Genomic DNA, 15,752 nt, shown 5'->3' on the forward strand with positions numbered 1-15,752 from the left:
TTAGTTTGCGCTGGTGAGTGCATTTGTGGCGGTGTTTGTGCCGGCGATGCCTGTGGTGGAGAGGGCGGAGGCGTGACTGTTTTAACCACTTTGGCTTGTGGTTGTGCGTCATCCTTTGGAAGTCCGATCCTTCTTTTCCTCATGATTGGGGGAAGGGTTGATATCTTCCCTGTGTCGTGCTGGATGTACAGTCTCTTTTGTGTGTAGTCCGATTCTACACTTTGGAGCTCTTGTCCAAATCTGTGCATTTGGCCACTTATTCCTTGTTCCTCTGAGTAGGATGAAGGTGTGGTATTTTTCGGCGCCGAGAGAGAATCTTTTTTCGGTTTCGGCACCGACAGAATTTTTGTTCCTTTCGGCATGGATTCTCGGTGCCGATGTTTTTCGGTGCCGGTATCTTGTTTTTGTCTCTCGGAGCCGCTTTCTCGGCTCCGAGGTTGCTCCATGGCGGTCCCTCGACCGGAGTCGGGTGTCTTCGCTATGGGCGTGCCCTTTTTCGGCGCCTTCGACGGGTCGCCTGTTTTATGGGTCGAGCCATGGCCTGTTGGCAGTGGCGTCCCCTGGGCTTTCGGTTTGTCGATGGATTTACTTTTCGACGTCTTACTCACAGTTTGTTGCTGTTGTTCGACGTCGGAGTCTCCGGATTCTGATTCCGGAACCGAGAATGTTTCCTCTTCCTCGTCGAAACGTTGTTTTGTCGACGTGGACGCCATTTGTTGACGCCTGGCTCTTCGGTCCCGGAGTGTTTTTCTGGACCGGAAGGCTCGACAGGCTTCACAGGTATCCTCCTTGTGCTCGGGGGACAAGCACAAGTTACAGACCAAGTGCTGATCTGTATAAGGATACTTACTGTGACATTTTGGGCAGAAACGAAACGGGGTCCGTTCCATCGGCTTCGATGTCGCACGCGGTCGGGCCGACCAGGCCCCAATGGGGGATCGAAACTACCCCAAAGTCTTCCGATGATCGGTGTACCTAACTATCCCGATACCGAACGGAACAATACCGACGCTTTCTTCCGAGATTCTGACTAACTTTCCGAACCGAAACACGGAGCGAAAAGGAATACGTCCGAACCCGACAGCGGAAAAAAACAATCTAAGATGGAGTCGACGCCCATGCGCAATGGAGCCGAGGAGGGAGGAGTCCTTCGGTCCCGTGACCAAAAAGACTTCTTCGAAGAAAAACAACTTGTAATACTCCGAGCCCAACACCAGGCAGCGGACTGTGCCAAACATGTGTATCTGCAGCAACATATGCCATCGAACACAGATTTTCCTTCTTCATCAACAGTACAGGCGAATAGGTTCATGTTGACAACTGACTTGAGTTGTACTGCGGCTGGTGATGGCACTGCAACGGCTGATGGTCTTTTCTTTACCTCACATTCAGACAAAGACAAAGGCGATCTAGATTTTTAAGGTTTTTTTTTTGTCTTGAAGCACGTAAGATGCTGGAGCCAGTTCCTCCACAGAATTAGTTTTGATGATTTGCTAGTGCCCAGATGGTGTTTATGTCCTTTTTCCCTGTTCGAGAATAGTGTTAAGGACTGACATCTGCAAATGAGGGGTTACTCATTACCTTGAGTAACCACATGAAAAGAACTACATCAAGATCAATAAGCGTTTTTGCTGCAAATTGTCTGCTTATTGAACAGGGTGTAAGCAGCTGATGCAGTTGATGTAGCTCATGTGTTTCATATTAGTAAATTCAAAATTTTCCACCAACCTCACAGGCTTTAAAGACAGTTCTCAGTGAAAAGGATTCCACTTTGATAAAAATATATGTGCCTTTTAAACCATCCAATTGGGTGGTAAGTAATTTAGAGGCACGACTATAGAAATGGGTTCTGAAAAGGAATTCTTAAGAAAAATTAAACATATTTGTCTAAAGAGAGAGCAAAGCTCCGGATCTACTATTCCACACAACATGCAGTAAAAATCTGAGGTGAGATAGTCTGTGGTAGGAAGAAAGTCTTGTCACTCTCCTAAGTGGTAACCTTTCAGTATTTTTAGGGCTCAGCTCTAGACGGCGCGCATGCGATGTCTTGAACCAAGGCATGCTGTAGATACATCTGGGGTTACGTACTCCCCATTGGATTCCCATTCGCTGGTACAACCTTCGCTCGATTTTTCATTCTCCTCATTTGTGAAGGGCATGCATAGGTCATGCCTTTTCCGGCGTTAGCCCTCCCCGAGCGCACCGCTCAACTACGATAAACCTCCACTGCGACCACTGTTATTCATTGTTTCTGGACTATTTAATTGTTTTTTTAAACTGTGTGACTTGTCCCGTGGCACATAAGGAGGGCAGTGAGCCACTTTTATTATTTTTTAAAAACTTGTGCTCTGGCTGCAACCACCGCTTCCTCTTCCTGTGCCATCCGTGACATGAAGCCTCCAGCGCTGCCCCCTCCCATGAGGGCAGCATTACCAGAGTGAAGAGGCTAGACCACACTTTAAAAGCTTGCAGTAATCGCTGTTATCTGGGATGAGAACGGGCAGCTTTTTTTTAGTGGCGCAAAATGTGCATACTTGACATACTGCTAACAACACAGATTTTCAACTAAAAAGTGCTCTTACTACTGAAGGAAGAAAAATATAAATGATAGTGGAATGCTATTTCCCATTGGTGGGTATGTCATGTTTCGTCCTTCCTTTGTTTACGGTGTGCGTCACGCTTGTCGCTGGAGAGACCAGGCGCAGTGTGAGCGAACTTCTGAAAGGGTCAAGGGTGCAGTGTGCTCATGGACTCTACCGTTCCTATTTGCCCCTCACTCTGTTCCTACGTTAATGAGCAGTTTTTTATGCACTTATCTCTCTTACTGTATAATGCTTCTAATTTACACTACAACCCCTTCTACGGGTACCGCAGTTTCTATCTCCCGCTATTCTTCATCGCACCCCGCTGCTTTTCACCCATTGCATCCTCCCCATCCACTGCTCCTTTCCTCCCCTGCCTTCCCTCTCTACTCCCACTGCATTGTCTCTCTTCTCACAGCCCTGCTGCTTTACACCCACTGCATTCCTCGCTCATTTGCCCCCTCCCGTCTTGTCTTCCTGCCCCTGAAGTTCTGAACTTTTATGTCAGAACTGGAATTCCACAAAGCCACCAAGGTCCGTTCGAGATGAACACTGATAGCTGGAGTGTCACAGCCAATTCTGGCTTCCTTCAAATTCTGTAGCGGCTGTGTCAGTTGTGGTTTGTGGTTACACAAGTGTATCACAAAAGTTCACAACGCTCTGTAGGTGGTGTTGCTCAGCGTAAACATGTCTCTGACATTACATGGGCAAGACAGACATGAATATTATGTCAGGTTGGGCCGGAGTTTAAATTTTTTACTGATTATTTCTTGCGTGCCCGGCCCTGTCCATTAACATGTATATAATTTGAAGGAGTGTCCAATTGATTCCTCCATGTTTATTGTTCACATCTGCACGATGCAGTCTGTTTGCATGTTCACAACTGTAAAGGACCCACGATAGTATTGTGTGACATGAGGGTAAAATCTGAACCCTACTTATTGTCAGCTGCGCATATAGTAAACCGGTAAATTAAAGTGGGATTCGAGGCCACTGTGTATTATGCAGTTTATTGCCGCTATGCCAGGCATACTGTGTTCTTCGGGCCTTTGTTTTTAAGGATTTTTGTAGTCTCACACCTATTGTTCTAGTGCAGTTTGTCTGGAAGAACAATCTTGTGCAGCGTCTCTGTGCAAACCTGTTCGCCTTTTTGCACTATTACTGAATTGAAGTACTAGTTGCATGTCTTCATGTGGTCCTATCATCACATCCCAGCTTGTTATTTGTTTGGGCTGACATTCATTTCTGTTGGCCCTAAACGGTGCCTGGTGGGAGAACTGGTGCAGCCAGACACGAACACTGCTCTATTGTGAGCATATCGAGAGGCTGTCCTTCTGTTTCTTTTCCTAATTTACAAGACAGTTTGCCTTAAACCGATTGACTAATTACAATAAAGTGTGCTCATTGTCTGTAACTGTTCTGGCTGCAGTATCCTGGTGAAGCTTATTCTACACTGGGAGCCAGTTGTGTTCCCTTATCTGGTCCATGAGTGGACATTCACAATCAGACAAATGATGCACACTGTGTAGGGATTTCTGGGATAGACTGCCACTATCATCGAGTTGTATAAAAACGTGACACCCTCAGATTGTTGCACTATCTGTCCAATACTTATCAGAGCCATTTCTTAAGTTACTGGACTGATTAATTTCAAAACTGATTTAGGGTAACAGTTGGAAAAAAGTGCATCTCTCTCTACTGAAAAACTTCCATAAAACAAGAGTGTGCTTTGTCTTTCTAATTACAAATTGTCTTGAAAAGAGAACATGTCAGGTCTCTTTTCTTTTGAAGCTCTTCAGTGTTGATCAGTAGTTTTCACAGAATCTCTGGGAAGAGAAATCGCCGAGTGGACCTAATATTACGTGTGACAACTTTATTAAGTGCAGGTTTTAAGCTACAACATTATATGCCCTGGGACCCTTTTTTTGGATTTTTTCCTAAATGTAGATTTGTTTTTCCCATCCTGTTAACCAGATCTTGCTCTGTAGCTGATATCAGATTTTGGAAATTAAAAGATTGCCTTTGTATAATTGTAGCTGCTCAGCCATTTCTCTGCTCAGTGCAATCCTCACCTCCAGCTCTGACACAAACCCTTGCTCTCATGTCTGGCATTGTAAGTGAGAAATTTCTTCAAAGCTTGTCCAGCTCAGAACATTCAGGTATCTCTTTGAATGCAATTTGTACTCCATGACTTCAGATCCTGCACCTATAAAACCTCTCTATTTTCATTTCATGACCTCAATTGGAGACTAATGTATGAAAACATAAATTTGTGTATTGAATAGCTTTTTGTCCGGTGAGGGCCAGGGTATTTCTTATTGTATTATAATTTCATTTATGTAATAATTGCTACAGCGAACATTTCACAGAAATGTACACAATATATATTAAGTGAAAAATATAAACGTCACTTTTTATCCCAGGCTTCTACATAACATGGCTAAATGACATTGCCATTGACAAATCCAATAGCTCGTGCATTGCTGAGACCGATTGGCATTGCCAATGCTTGTTTATATTGATGTTAACTGGCAACTAATGTGACACAGTCTAAAAGTCTTTCAGGTTTGCTATACTGTCAGAATGTTTTTGCAAAGTTACCATGAGATTTTCATCTCGACAAAGAGGAATGATCCAAAAGTGGAGAAACACTCCCTTTCTGCGGACGGAAGCTGAAACCATTGCTGAAACCTTTGAGAAAGCTCTCGGTGTGGACTTCAGACCAAAAGGAAGAATATTATATTGATGAGGTTTCTTGCGACTTTGGAATTTTACAAAAAACCTTGACTGACGAGATCAAATAACCCTTAAAAATGTGTGGGTTAAAATGCACACAAAAACAAACACGGGCACACAGATTGCTGATTCTGAGTAGGCGAGCAGTTACTTATGTACCATCCCCAAACAACATTTATTTTTAGGACCAATTTGTACAGTCGCCTCCATTGTTTGGTTTTGTGTTTACAGATCATGAAATTGGGGATTGTTTTGGTCCTAATGAAATAAAATCTACTCTACACTATAAACTGCTACAGAAACAACAGAACTGGCACTCCACTGATTCAGGTTTCCTTTTGTAGGGATTTAGGCAGATCTTCAGTAAGTTTTGTCCTGATGTGACCCTCAAACCGCTAGCAGTAATTGTCGAAATCACTAACAGTCAGCTCACATGACCCAGTCCAAAAGGTATCACCAGAATGAGCACGAAAAGACTGGTAAACGGTTGCTCTCTGTTTAGATTAGCTTCAGCACGATCAACAGTTACTATATTTGTATTTCACTCACTGTATTCAAATTATATAAACTGCATCATTTACACATTAGTTCGCTCAGCTGAAGTGTTCTCAATGCAAAGAGTTATACAATATGGAAATGCTTACTCTGTAGATTAATTTGTCCAACTGTTTACAACACTTAGAACACTGAAAAGTATGGCACTCGAAAATAAATTAAACAAGCTCCTTCTAATATTTCTGTCCTATCGTTGTACATAAGACAAATGTGTAATCCACCGGCATGAATCTGTGAAAGTTCCTCCCCTGTAGATTTTTTCTCAGTATGGTAGATAGAGTATACCATGTACTCATAAGAACTATTATTTAAACAATATCTTTTGAACTACTGTCTGTTCTTTGTGTGTTGTAAGCCAAAGTCCCATTTGGAATATGGGCTGGGCCTTGTTTTATGATTTTTGTTTCACCCTGCCAGGACACGCTTGCCCTCAGTAAGACTTTTACATATCTTTATCAATGGACTCAAGTAAAGTTCTGGCCTTCCAACACAGTTTTTGGACTTGAAACACTAACTGTGTGCTCCTTCAACAGTAATCCACCTACTAAAACACTTTAACCTGCCTCTGCCTCTTTAAGCTAAGAGGAATTTTCCTAGTAAACGTTTATTATACACTATCCAAAGCAAGGGGATGTAATTTACTTTAATCTACTTTTAACATGATTGAGAAGCTTATTGTAGGATTTTTTTTATACAATAGTTGCAAAAGGTGAAATACTTACAAAACAAATGGGACGCGTCTACTCTCCGATTGTTGCATCTAGGAAATAATAAAAACAAATTTAACTTTATTTGGAGTCCATGACTAAACCTGCAGACTTACTTTTATTAACAATCTTTATTTACACAGCACTTACAGATGGGTTAGAATTATCTGTCTTAAGCGCTACATAATCAGTGCCTTGTTCATCTGGTGGGATACATGTATAGGTGGTTATCCATCTACAAAACCCTTGAGCAAGCACCATCTCACGGCATCCTAATAAGCCTATCTGTGTACTGGTTTTGACAATCTGCATCAGGCAGAAGCTAGTACTGGGGAGCCTACAGACCCAAAGTTACATGAAATGGACCTTATGATTCGACGAGGTTGGAATTCTCTATTACCAACCACGGGAAATTCCACAGCAAGATACAGTGGGGAGAAAAAGTTAATGGTTTCTTACCTGTAATCTTAGTTTTCTATCAGGGGAATCTCCACTGAAATCGTAAGCACTGAATAGTAAATGGGAGAGGGATTTCATGTTTTTTTTTTCACCTCAGAAGGTGGGAAAGACCTTCCTTAGCCGCCTGAGGCATTTTCTTTCCTTCACTGCAATGGGGCGATCGGCATGCCAACGTCATTACAGTGAAAGTGAAATGATTCGATCTGCTAATTTCAATTTCACTGCTTTGGTGCCCGTGGAGCTATTTCAGGGGAGCAGAATACCACTAGACACCATCGATATAAACATATATATTTGTAAGGGATAGCCCACCGTGCAAGAGTCGCTCCCCATTAAAGGGGCATTATTTTTGCCATTTTCTGTCCCCACCCCAGAGTGGCCAATCTGGCCGGGAGGAGGGGGGGGGTTGAGAGAAAACCCTCTAGACACCAGGGATTACTTTTAATTTTTATTTGTAGGAGTTCGGGCTACCCAGCATGGGCAGGCCAAGCTTGTATCAGTGAGGGCTGCCCAGGGTGGTCATGGCCATGCCCACCCAACAACCTAAAACAGGGAAATAGTCTTTCTGCCCCCAGGGGGGCAGATGGTGGCATTTCCACCCATGTGCTCTCCCGGCGATGCGTGCAGAAAGCCCACTAGACACCAGGGATTATTTTTTAATCTGTATCGGTGGGGGCTGCACAGCATGGGCATGCCCATGCCTCACTGCCTCAAAAATGAGGAAACAGCCCATCTACTCCCTTGTGGACTAAAACATTGCATCCCAATGGCAAGCAAGAGGATATCTGATTTTTTGGGGTGTTGTTTTTACAAATTAGGCCAGGAAAGTAGCGAACCCCCAGTATCATCCCACTTGCAATGGTGAAAAGCTGCACTTTTTTCGGGATTGGATAGGCTGCCACTTGGAAAAACCTACCAGACCCAGACAGTTTTGGAAACTAAATATCGGAGGGAGTCGAGGGTGGTGTGCTTTGCACAATTTTCCTACCCATAATGCCCTGAAAACCTCAAATGTTGACTTAACGCACACATTTTTTTTTCACATTTCTGTGGTGGTAACTTATGGCATCCGCAGGAATCCATTTTTTATTTATTTTTATTTTTTTTATTTTTATTTTTAAATGACAGAGCATTGCCCCACTTCTGATGATAAAAATGCTGTGCCACTTGTGTGGTTAGGAAAAGTGCCAGTGACAGGAACTGATCCAACCGATGTCAATGGGAGTCCCCACGCAAGGGCTCCCATTGCCTTTGGTTTGATCCATTCCTGTTGCAGCACTAGGCCCAGCCACACAAGTGGCACAGCATTTTTATGGGTACAAAGTGGGGCAATGTGGAGTCTTAGGAGTTTTGTGGATTCCGGAAATTTCCATCATACAAATGTAAGGAAAATGCATGATTTACGGCAAAGTTTGCCAGCCATTACAGGTTTAAAAAACCTCATGGGATCCATGCAAGTCACACCTCCCTGGAGTTCCGTAGGTGTCTAATTTAAAAAAATGTACAGGCTTGCTAGGTTTGCTTTGGTGCCGGCTGAGGTTAGGCCCAAAGACTACAGCTACCTACTTTGCAAAAAACAAGTTAGTTTTGTGCAGAAAATTTGATGTAACCATGTTGCGTTCTGAGCAGTTTCCTGTCACTAGGCCTGCCCACACAAGTGAGGTATACAGGGAGTGCAGAATTATTAGGCAAGTTGTATTTTTGAGGATTAATTTTATTATTGAACAACAACCATGTTCTCAATGAACCCAAAAAACTCATTAATATCAAAGCTGAATATTTTTGGAAGTAGTTTTTAGTTTGTTTTAGCTATGTTAGGGGGATATCTGTGTGTGCAGGTGACTATTACTGTGCATAATTATTAGGCAACTTAACAAAAAACAAATATATACCCATTTCAATTATTTATTATTACCAGTGAAACCAATATAACATCTCGACATTCACAAATATAAATTTCTGACATTCAAAAACAAAACAAAAACAAATCAGTGACCAATATAGCCACCTTTCTTTGCAAGGACACTCAAAAGCCTGCCATCCATGGATTCTGTCAGTGTTTTGATCTGTTCACCATCAACATTGCGTGCAGCAGCAACCACAGCCTCCCAGACACTGTTCAGAGAGGTGTACTGTTTTCCCTCCTTGTAAATCTCACATTTGATGATGGACCACAGGTTCTCAATGGGGTTCAGATCAGGTGAACAAGGAGGCCATGTCATTAGATTTCCTTCTTTTATACCCTTTCTTGCCAGCCACGCTGTGGAGTACTTGGACGCGTGTGATGGAGCATTGTCCTGCATGAAAATCATGTTTTTCTTGAAGGATGCAGTCTTCTTCCTGTACCACTGCTTGAAGAAGGTGTCTTCCAGGAACTGGCAGTAGGACTGGGAGTTGAGCTTGACTCCATCCTCAACCTGAAAAGGCCCCACAAGCTCATCTTTGATGATACCAGCCCAAACCAGTACTCCACCTCCACCTTGCTGGCGTCTGAGTCGGACTGGAGCTCTCTGCCCTTTACCAATCCAGCCACGGGCCCATCCATCTGGCCCATCAAGACTCACTCTCATTTCATCAGTCCATAAAACCTTAGAAAAATCAGTCTTGAGATATTTCTTGGACCAGTCTTGACGTTTCAGCTTGTGTGTCTTGTTCAGTGGTGGTCGTCTTTCAGCCTTTCTTACCTTGGCCATGTCTCTGAGTATTGCACACCTTGTGCTTTTGGGCACTCCAGTGATGTTGCAGCTCTGAAATATGGCCAAACTGGTGGCAAGTGGCATCGTGGCAGCTGCACGCTTGACTTTTCTCAGTTCATGGGCAGTTATTTTGCGCCTTGGTTTTTCCACACGCTTCTTGCGACCCTGTTGACTATTTTGAATGAAACGCTTGATTGTTCGATGATCACGCTTCAGAAGCTTTGCAATTTTAAGAGTGCTGCATCCCTCTGTAAGATATCTCACTATTTTTTACTTTTCTGAGCCTGTCAAGTCCTTCTTTTGACCCATTTTGCCAAAGGAAAGGAAGTTGCCTAATAATTATGCACACCTGATATAGGGTGTTGATGTCATTAGACCACACCCCTTCTCATTACAGAGATGCACATCACCTAATATGCTTAATTGGTAGTAGGCTTTCGAGCCTATACAGCTTGGAGTAAGACAACATGCATAAAGAGGATGATGTGGTCAAAATACTCATTTGCCTAATAATTCTGCACTCCCTGTAGTTTCCATCCGAAGACTTAGGAGAATGCTGGGTGAAAGGAAGTTTGTGGGTCTGTGCACATTTCAGAACTTTCCATCCTTGAAATGAGGGAAATGCTTTTTTGTCAAGGTTTGAGGTTTGCAAGGGATTCTGGGTAAAACAACCTAAAGAGAGACATGCAAGTCACCTTATACTGGATTCCCCTAGGTGGCTAGTTTTTAAAAATGTCCAGGTTTGCTAGGTTTCCCTAGGTGCCGGATGAGGTAGGGCCCAAAAGCAATAGTTTCTTACCTGTACCTCCAAGTGCTCTAGTAGGGGAATTTCCATTATAATCACAAGCACTGAATAGTCCCATCCACATGCAGGGACCCTGGAGCAGTTTTTTACAATATATCTTCTTAAGTACAGCTGTTCGCCTATTGTTGGGAAGGCCTGCAAAGTCACTTAAGAGAGAAAAATATTATGCAACCAATAGGAACAGGCTACAATGACCAGATATTGATCTTGTACTTAAGAGGGGCCAGGAGATTATATGTATATATATGTTTTTGTAAAACAGCATAAATGTCATTCACAATTTTTGTTTTGTGTTATTTTTTTTTTTAGTAGAACAGAGATATGAAGTAACTTAGGGCAGAGCAGCCCCATAGGCTGCCACCGTAAGTTAAAATAGAGGCTGCACCTTTAAGAATCCAGATGCTGAGCAGGTGCATTTGCTTCAGTTCTCTCTGAGGCAACGTGTGCGTGATATTTTGGTCTACTGGTTACCTCTGCACATTCCACCAGGGAGGAATCCTGACATCCAGGGAATGAAGAGATCTTTCAGCTGGAGTAGAGGGATTCTGAAAGATTGTTGGTAGGGATATGGTCTCAATACATGAAAATCCAAAATAACTTAGGAAGGAATTTCGGGTGAGTTCTCATAACCACTTTGCTAGAATGGAAGACTGTATTTGGTTTGTGAGAACAAAGAGCTTGGATCTCGCTAACCCTGTGAGCTGATGTTATTGCTACAAGGAAAGTTGTCTTCCAAGAAAGGTGTTGCAGGGAGGCTCTGTGAATAGGCTCAAAGGGATCCTAGATAAGAACAGAGAGGACAATGTTAGGCTCCCAGGGAGGTGAAGGATGCCTCATGGGAGGGAACACTTTTGCAAACCTTCTAAAAAAAATATATCCTTGATGACAGGGTTTTTCTTTATATTTAAAAAAAAAAAAAAGGTTTGTGAAGGACATTTTCTATAGGCAGTAAGGGCTGCCAGGTGAACTTTTATAGAAGAGAATTGCAAGCCAGTTTTTGCCAGATGGAGTAAGTATGTAAGAATGATATATTCCAAGATGTACATTCCATGTTCTTAGAGGAACACTAAATGCAAAATCTCTTCCACTTGAAAGCATTTGCGGAAAAGGCTGAAGGCCGCTTAGCCTCTCTGAGGACGTCCAAACAGTCATGCGGCAGATTCAAGTGTCTGTACTGCACTAGCTCAGGAGTCAAGCAACCAAATTCAAAGAGGCGAGATTGGGGTGTACCATTTGTCTTCCAAACTTCCTCAAAAGGTCCGATTTGCATGGCAACTTGAGATGTGGGCAGACGGACCAGTGAAGGAGGTCTGTGAACCACCACTCCAGAGCTGTTAGGATCAAGATGTCTCTCGAGGAGGCCAGCTTGTTGAGGACTGATGGAAGCGGCAGAAAAGCAAAGAAATTTGTCGGACGAGTCGATCCAAAGGGCATTCCCCACCGTCCCCGGGTAGAAGTACCTCGAGGCAAAGTTTTCTGTGGTGGTGAACAGGTTGATGGCAGCTGTACCCTACAGCTGAAAGATGTTGTGAACATCATCGTGCAAGACCTACGCATGGTTTTCTTGTAGAAACCAGCTGAGAGAATCTGCCTGTGCATTCTGTACACCTGGAAGGTGAGTTGCAGTGATTGTTCAATCCCTGGCTGTGAGACATTTTCAGATTGCCTGGGCCTTGTGTGATAGAAGCCTGGACCATGACCCTTCCTGCTTGTTGAGGTAGTACATGTGGTCGGATTGTCCATCTGAACAACCAGGGAGTGGGATCTGGACAATGGGTTAAACGCTTTTAACACTAGATGGACTGTGCGCAGCTCCAGTATATTGATATGGTGTGTTGTCTGTCTCTCTGACCATTTGCCCTGGCTTTGGAGATGATCCATGTGAGCTCCCCATCCCAGTGGCGAGGCATCTGTTACAACTGTTTGACGAGAAACCTCTTGATGAAAAGTAATCCCTCAAGGAATGTTCTTTGGGGAGCACCACCATTTTAGGGACAGGTTTGCATGACAAGGCAGTAGTATCTTATCTTCCCAATTGCCCATCAGTTTGTAACACTGGTCCTCGAGGTATTCCTGCAGAGGTCGCATGTGGAGACGAGCATTCGGTGTGAGAAGATGCAGGAAGCCATTGAGCCGAGGAGAGAAGGTATTGCTCTCACTGTGGGACGATAAGCTGTCATGAGAGACTGATATTTCTGAAGGATCGATAAATGTCTCACACTCTTGCCTGTATTGTATTGATTGAAGCTCCCAGATAATGCAAAGTTCAAACTGGGACAGACGTTGACTTGGAGAGGTTGACATGAAGACCTAACCTTTGGAGGAGACTGCAAGTCCAGTTGCAGTGAAGTTGAGCTTCCTGAGATGTTGACGTCTGGATTAGCCAATCGTCTAGGTACGGGTAGACTAATATTTTGTGTTTCATGAGATAGACAGCCACCTCTGCCATGCACTTTGAAAATGCTGTGGGTGCTGACTTGAGACCAAATGGAAGTTCCACTACGAACCTCAAGAACTTGCAATGCTATCTGGCAATTGGAATATGGCAGTATGAGGTACACAGTGAGAAACTGCTGCAAAACTGTGTTTTTAGCCTATTTTGGAAATACTGCTATATTCAGTGATTACTTGCTGCTAACGTGGCACGTTAATTTTCTCCTCATGTTATGCTAATACACTTTGAGGGTATATTGCTCCTTACTTGCTGCATGAGATTTTGGCTTTTAGTCTACAGACCATAAATATGCTGATTTAATTAAGATTGCAAGTATTGTTTTAATACTAGTTTATTATCTTAACCTCTGGGTGTACACTAGTTCAGTGGTGTACTTCTGTCTCTTAAGAGTGGGTCACCAGTGGCCGCCATCTTTGTTATCTGTCTAATCTTCCTCAGTAGGAGGAGACTACTTAATATGATGCTGATGTTGATTTGGGTTTCACCTGCCCTCCAGGCTATAAGATCTTTCATAAACCCAGCACTCTGAGAAAAGGCGGAGGAGTAGGTTTTGTTCTTAAGGAGAAGTGGGGTTTTGCTCCGATTAGCCTGGATGAAGTTCTGGGCCCCAAGTTGTTGGGCTTTTCTCTTAAGGATAGTAAAGGTTTCTCCTTCTCCGACATTCTGTGCTCCGCCCACCAGGGACCATTAGTTCCTATTTACAATCTCTTACTGATATATTTGGCAATATGGCTTTGGTCCACTCAAGATCCCATTTTAGGAGATTTCTATTTGTGGGCAATCGGGGCTCCTGGCCCCACGTTAAAAGAACTTCTGGGGTCATGTGATAACTTTGGACTGCAACAATTAGTCCTGGGTCCTACTCACTGTGACGAGCATACTCTGGATTTCATCTTTTTCATTCACAATCTTGCTACTTTTGGGGATATTACTCCTACTTTGCTGGACAGACCACATTTTGGTGACTTTCTCTTTACAAGGCAGGAAGCCAGCCCTCCAGAAGGTTGTCTCCACCACAAGACTTCTCGGCAGAGCCTGGAACAAACTTCTTAAACAGGCTAGAGACCGGCCTTGTTTTAATTTTGCCCCCCTCCTTTGGATAGATCTGTGGAGAAAGACTATACAGAGCCGGAAAATAGCATGCGAGACACCTTAGACCAGATTATTCCTATTCAAGAACTGAAAGCCACATGGAGACAATTAGCTCCACGGTAAGATGCCTTGCTGAAAGCCTTAAAACTAATTTGCAAGCAAGCCGAGAGAAAATGGTGGAAGACCTATAAAGAGGAAGACAAGACAGCCCTAAAAGAGGCCCTAAAACAGTATAAGACTGAAATCGCAAAAGCAAAGTCTGAACACTATTCTAGCACTATATTGGCTGCACCCAACAGCAAGAAGTGTTCAATATAATGTGTGAACTGTCACATCCAGACTGCCTGGATCATTCTATACCCATCTCTCATGCACTGTGTGATAATTTTTTCCTCAAAATGTTTTGCAAGGTTAACAAAATCATTGATCGTATTGATAACCAGCTCAGGTCTCATTGGGAGTCGGTGCCTCACAGGTGAATAGTACAGGAAAAGCTACTATCTCTAGTACTGTGCATAATATCCTTGCACCTACACTAGAACATTTTTGAACGTCTTACTCAGGATGATTTGTGTTCTTTTGCACTGTCTACATCCCATAGATCACCCTCTGATCTTTTACCACACAGGATATAGAAGGGTCATTCCAATGAACTCTTCCCAGTGCTCTGGAAAACGTTGCTGCCAATCCTTGCAGAACGGCCTGGTTCCAGCAGTATGGAAAAAGGCAAAAGTTACACCATTATCAAAACAAACATCACTAGATCTGTCAACTCTTGGCAACTATAGGCCTATTTCCATTTTACCCTATCCGGTAAAGATTCTGAAACACTTTATTTAGTAAGACCTTATCTGAGTACCTGGAGACTAACCAGATACTGGAAGAAGAGCAATGTGGATTTTGTCCAGGTCATGGGACTAAAGGTATAGTTTCTTACCTGTAACTCCAGTTCTCTCGTAGTGGTATTTCCATGATAGTCATAAGCGTAGAATAATTCCCCGCCTGCCTGCGGGGACCCCGGAGCACTTTTTCCAATATAACTTCTTAAGTGTCCCTGTTCGCCTTACTTTAGAAAGGCCTGCCAAGTCACTTAAGAATGTTTCCATGCAGCCTATAGGAAGGGCTACAGTGTTCAAGCTTCATCATTCAGATTGTCCTCGAAGTAAAAGCATTAAAATGCTTGACAAATGAATGCAATTTTTCAGACAAATTTCTTTCAAAAACCTCTTATTTCAAAAAACCCCCATGAAGGAGTGCAGAGCAGTGTAGCCCATAGGCTGCCATTAGTAATGAAGAATAAGGATACTGTGCCTTTAAGAACAGCCAGCCCTCCAGTATCCCATCATACTTAGAGAGAGGCAGTTACCTCAGTTCTTTTTAGAGGTAGTTATTGGCTGACAATAAGTGTAAACGTAATAAAGTCATCTATCTGCTCCCCCGGGGAGGTGGGAGGGTTTGCTTAGAACTATCATGGAAATACCCCTACGAGAGAACTGGAGTTACAGGTAAGAAACTATACCTTCTATCATAGGGGATTTCCATGTATAGTCATTAGCGTAGAATAGAATAGCAAGCCCATCCCATAACCTGCGGAGGAGCAGATAGAGTAATCAGTAAATATCTTCTCAAGCAAAAAGGTTTCTAAGAGAAGCCTGTCCTACTTGA

The 15,752-nt window shown here is 43.2% G+C and overlaps 1 protein-coding gene across 3 annotated transcripts in view; it reads right to left on the bottom strand.

The window, feature by feature from the left end:
- The window catches only part of LOC138265504 (gametocyte-specific factor 1-like), a 424,543-nt gene that overhangs the window by 40,497 nt on the left and 368,294 nt on the right, over positions 1-15,752 (bottom strand). For all 3 annotated transcript variants that reach the window (XM_069213286.1, XM_069213284.1, XM_069213285.1), the window contains one exon: positions 6,596-6,633. In XM_069213286.1, coding sequence (XP_069069387.1) covers positions 6,596-6,633 — 38 coding nt within the window. The remainder of the gene's footprint in view (positions 1-6,595; positions 6,634-15,752) is intronic.

This window comes from Pleurodeles waltl, chromosome 11, assembly GCF_031143425.1.
Source record: "Pleurodeles waltl isolate 20211129_DDA chromosome 11, aPleWal1.hap1.20221129, whole genome shotgun sequence".
Classification (NCBI taxonomy): domain Eukaryota; kingdom Metazoa; phylum Chordata; class Amphibia; order Caudata; family Salamandridae; genus Pleurodeles; species Pleurodeles waltl.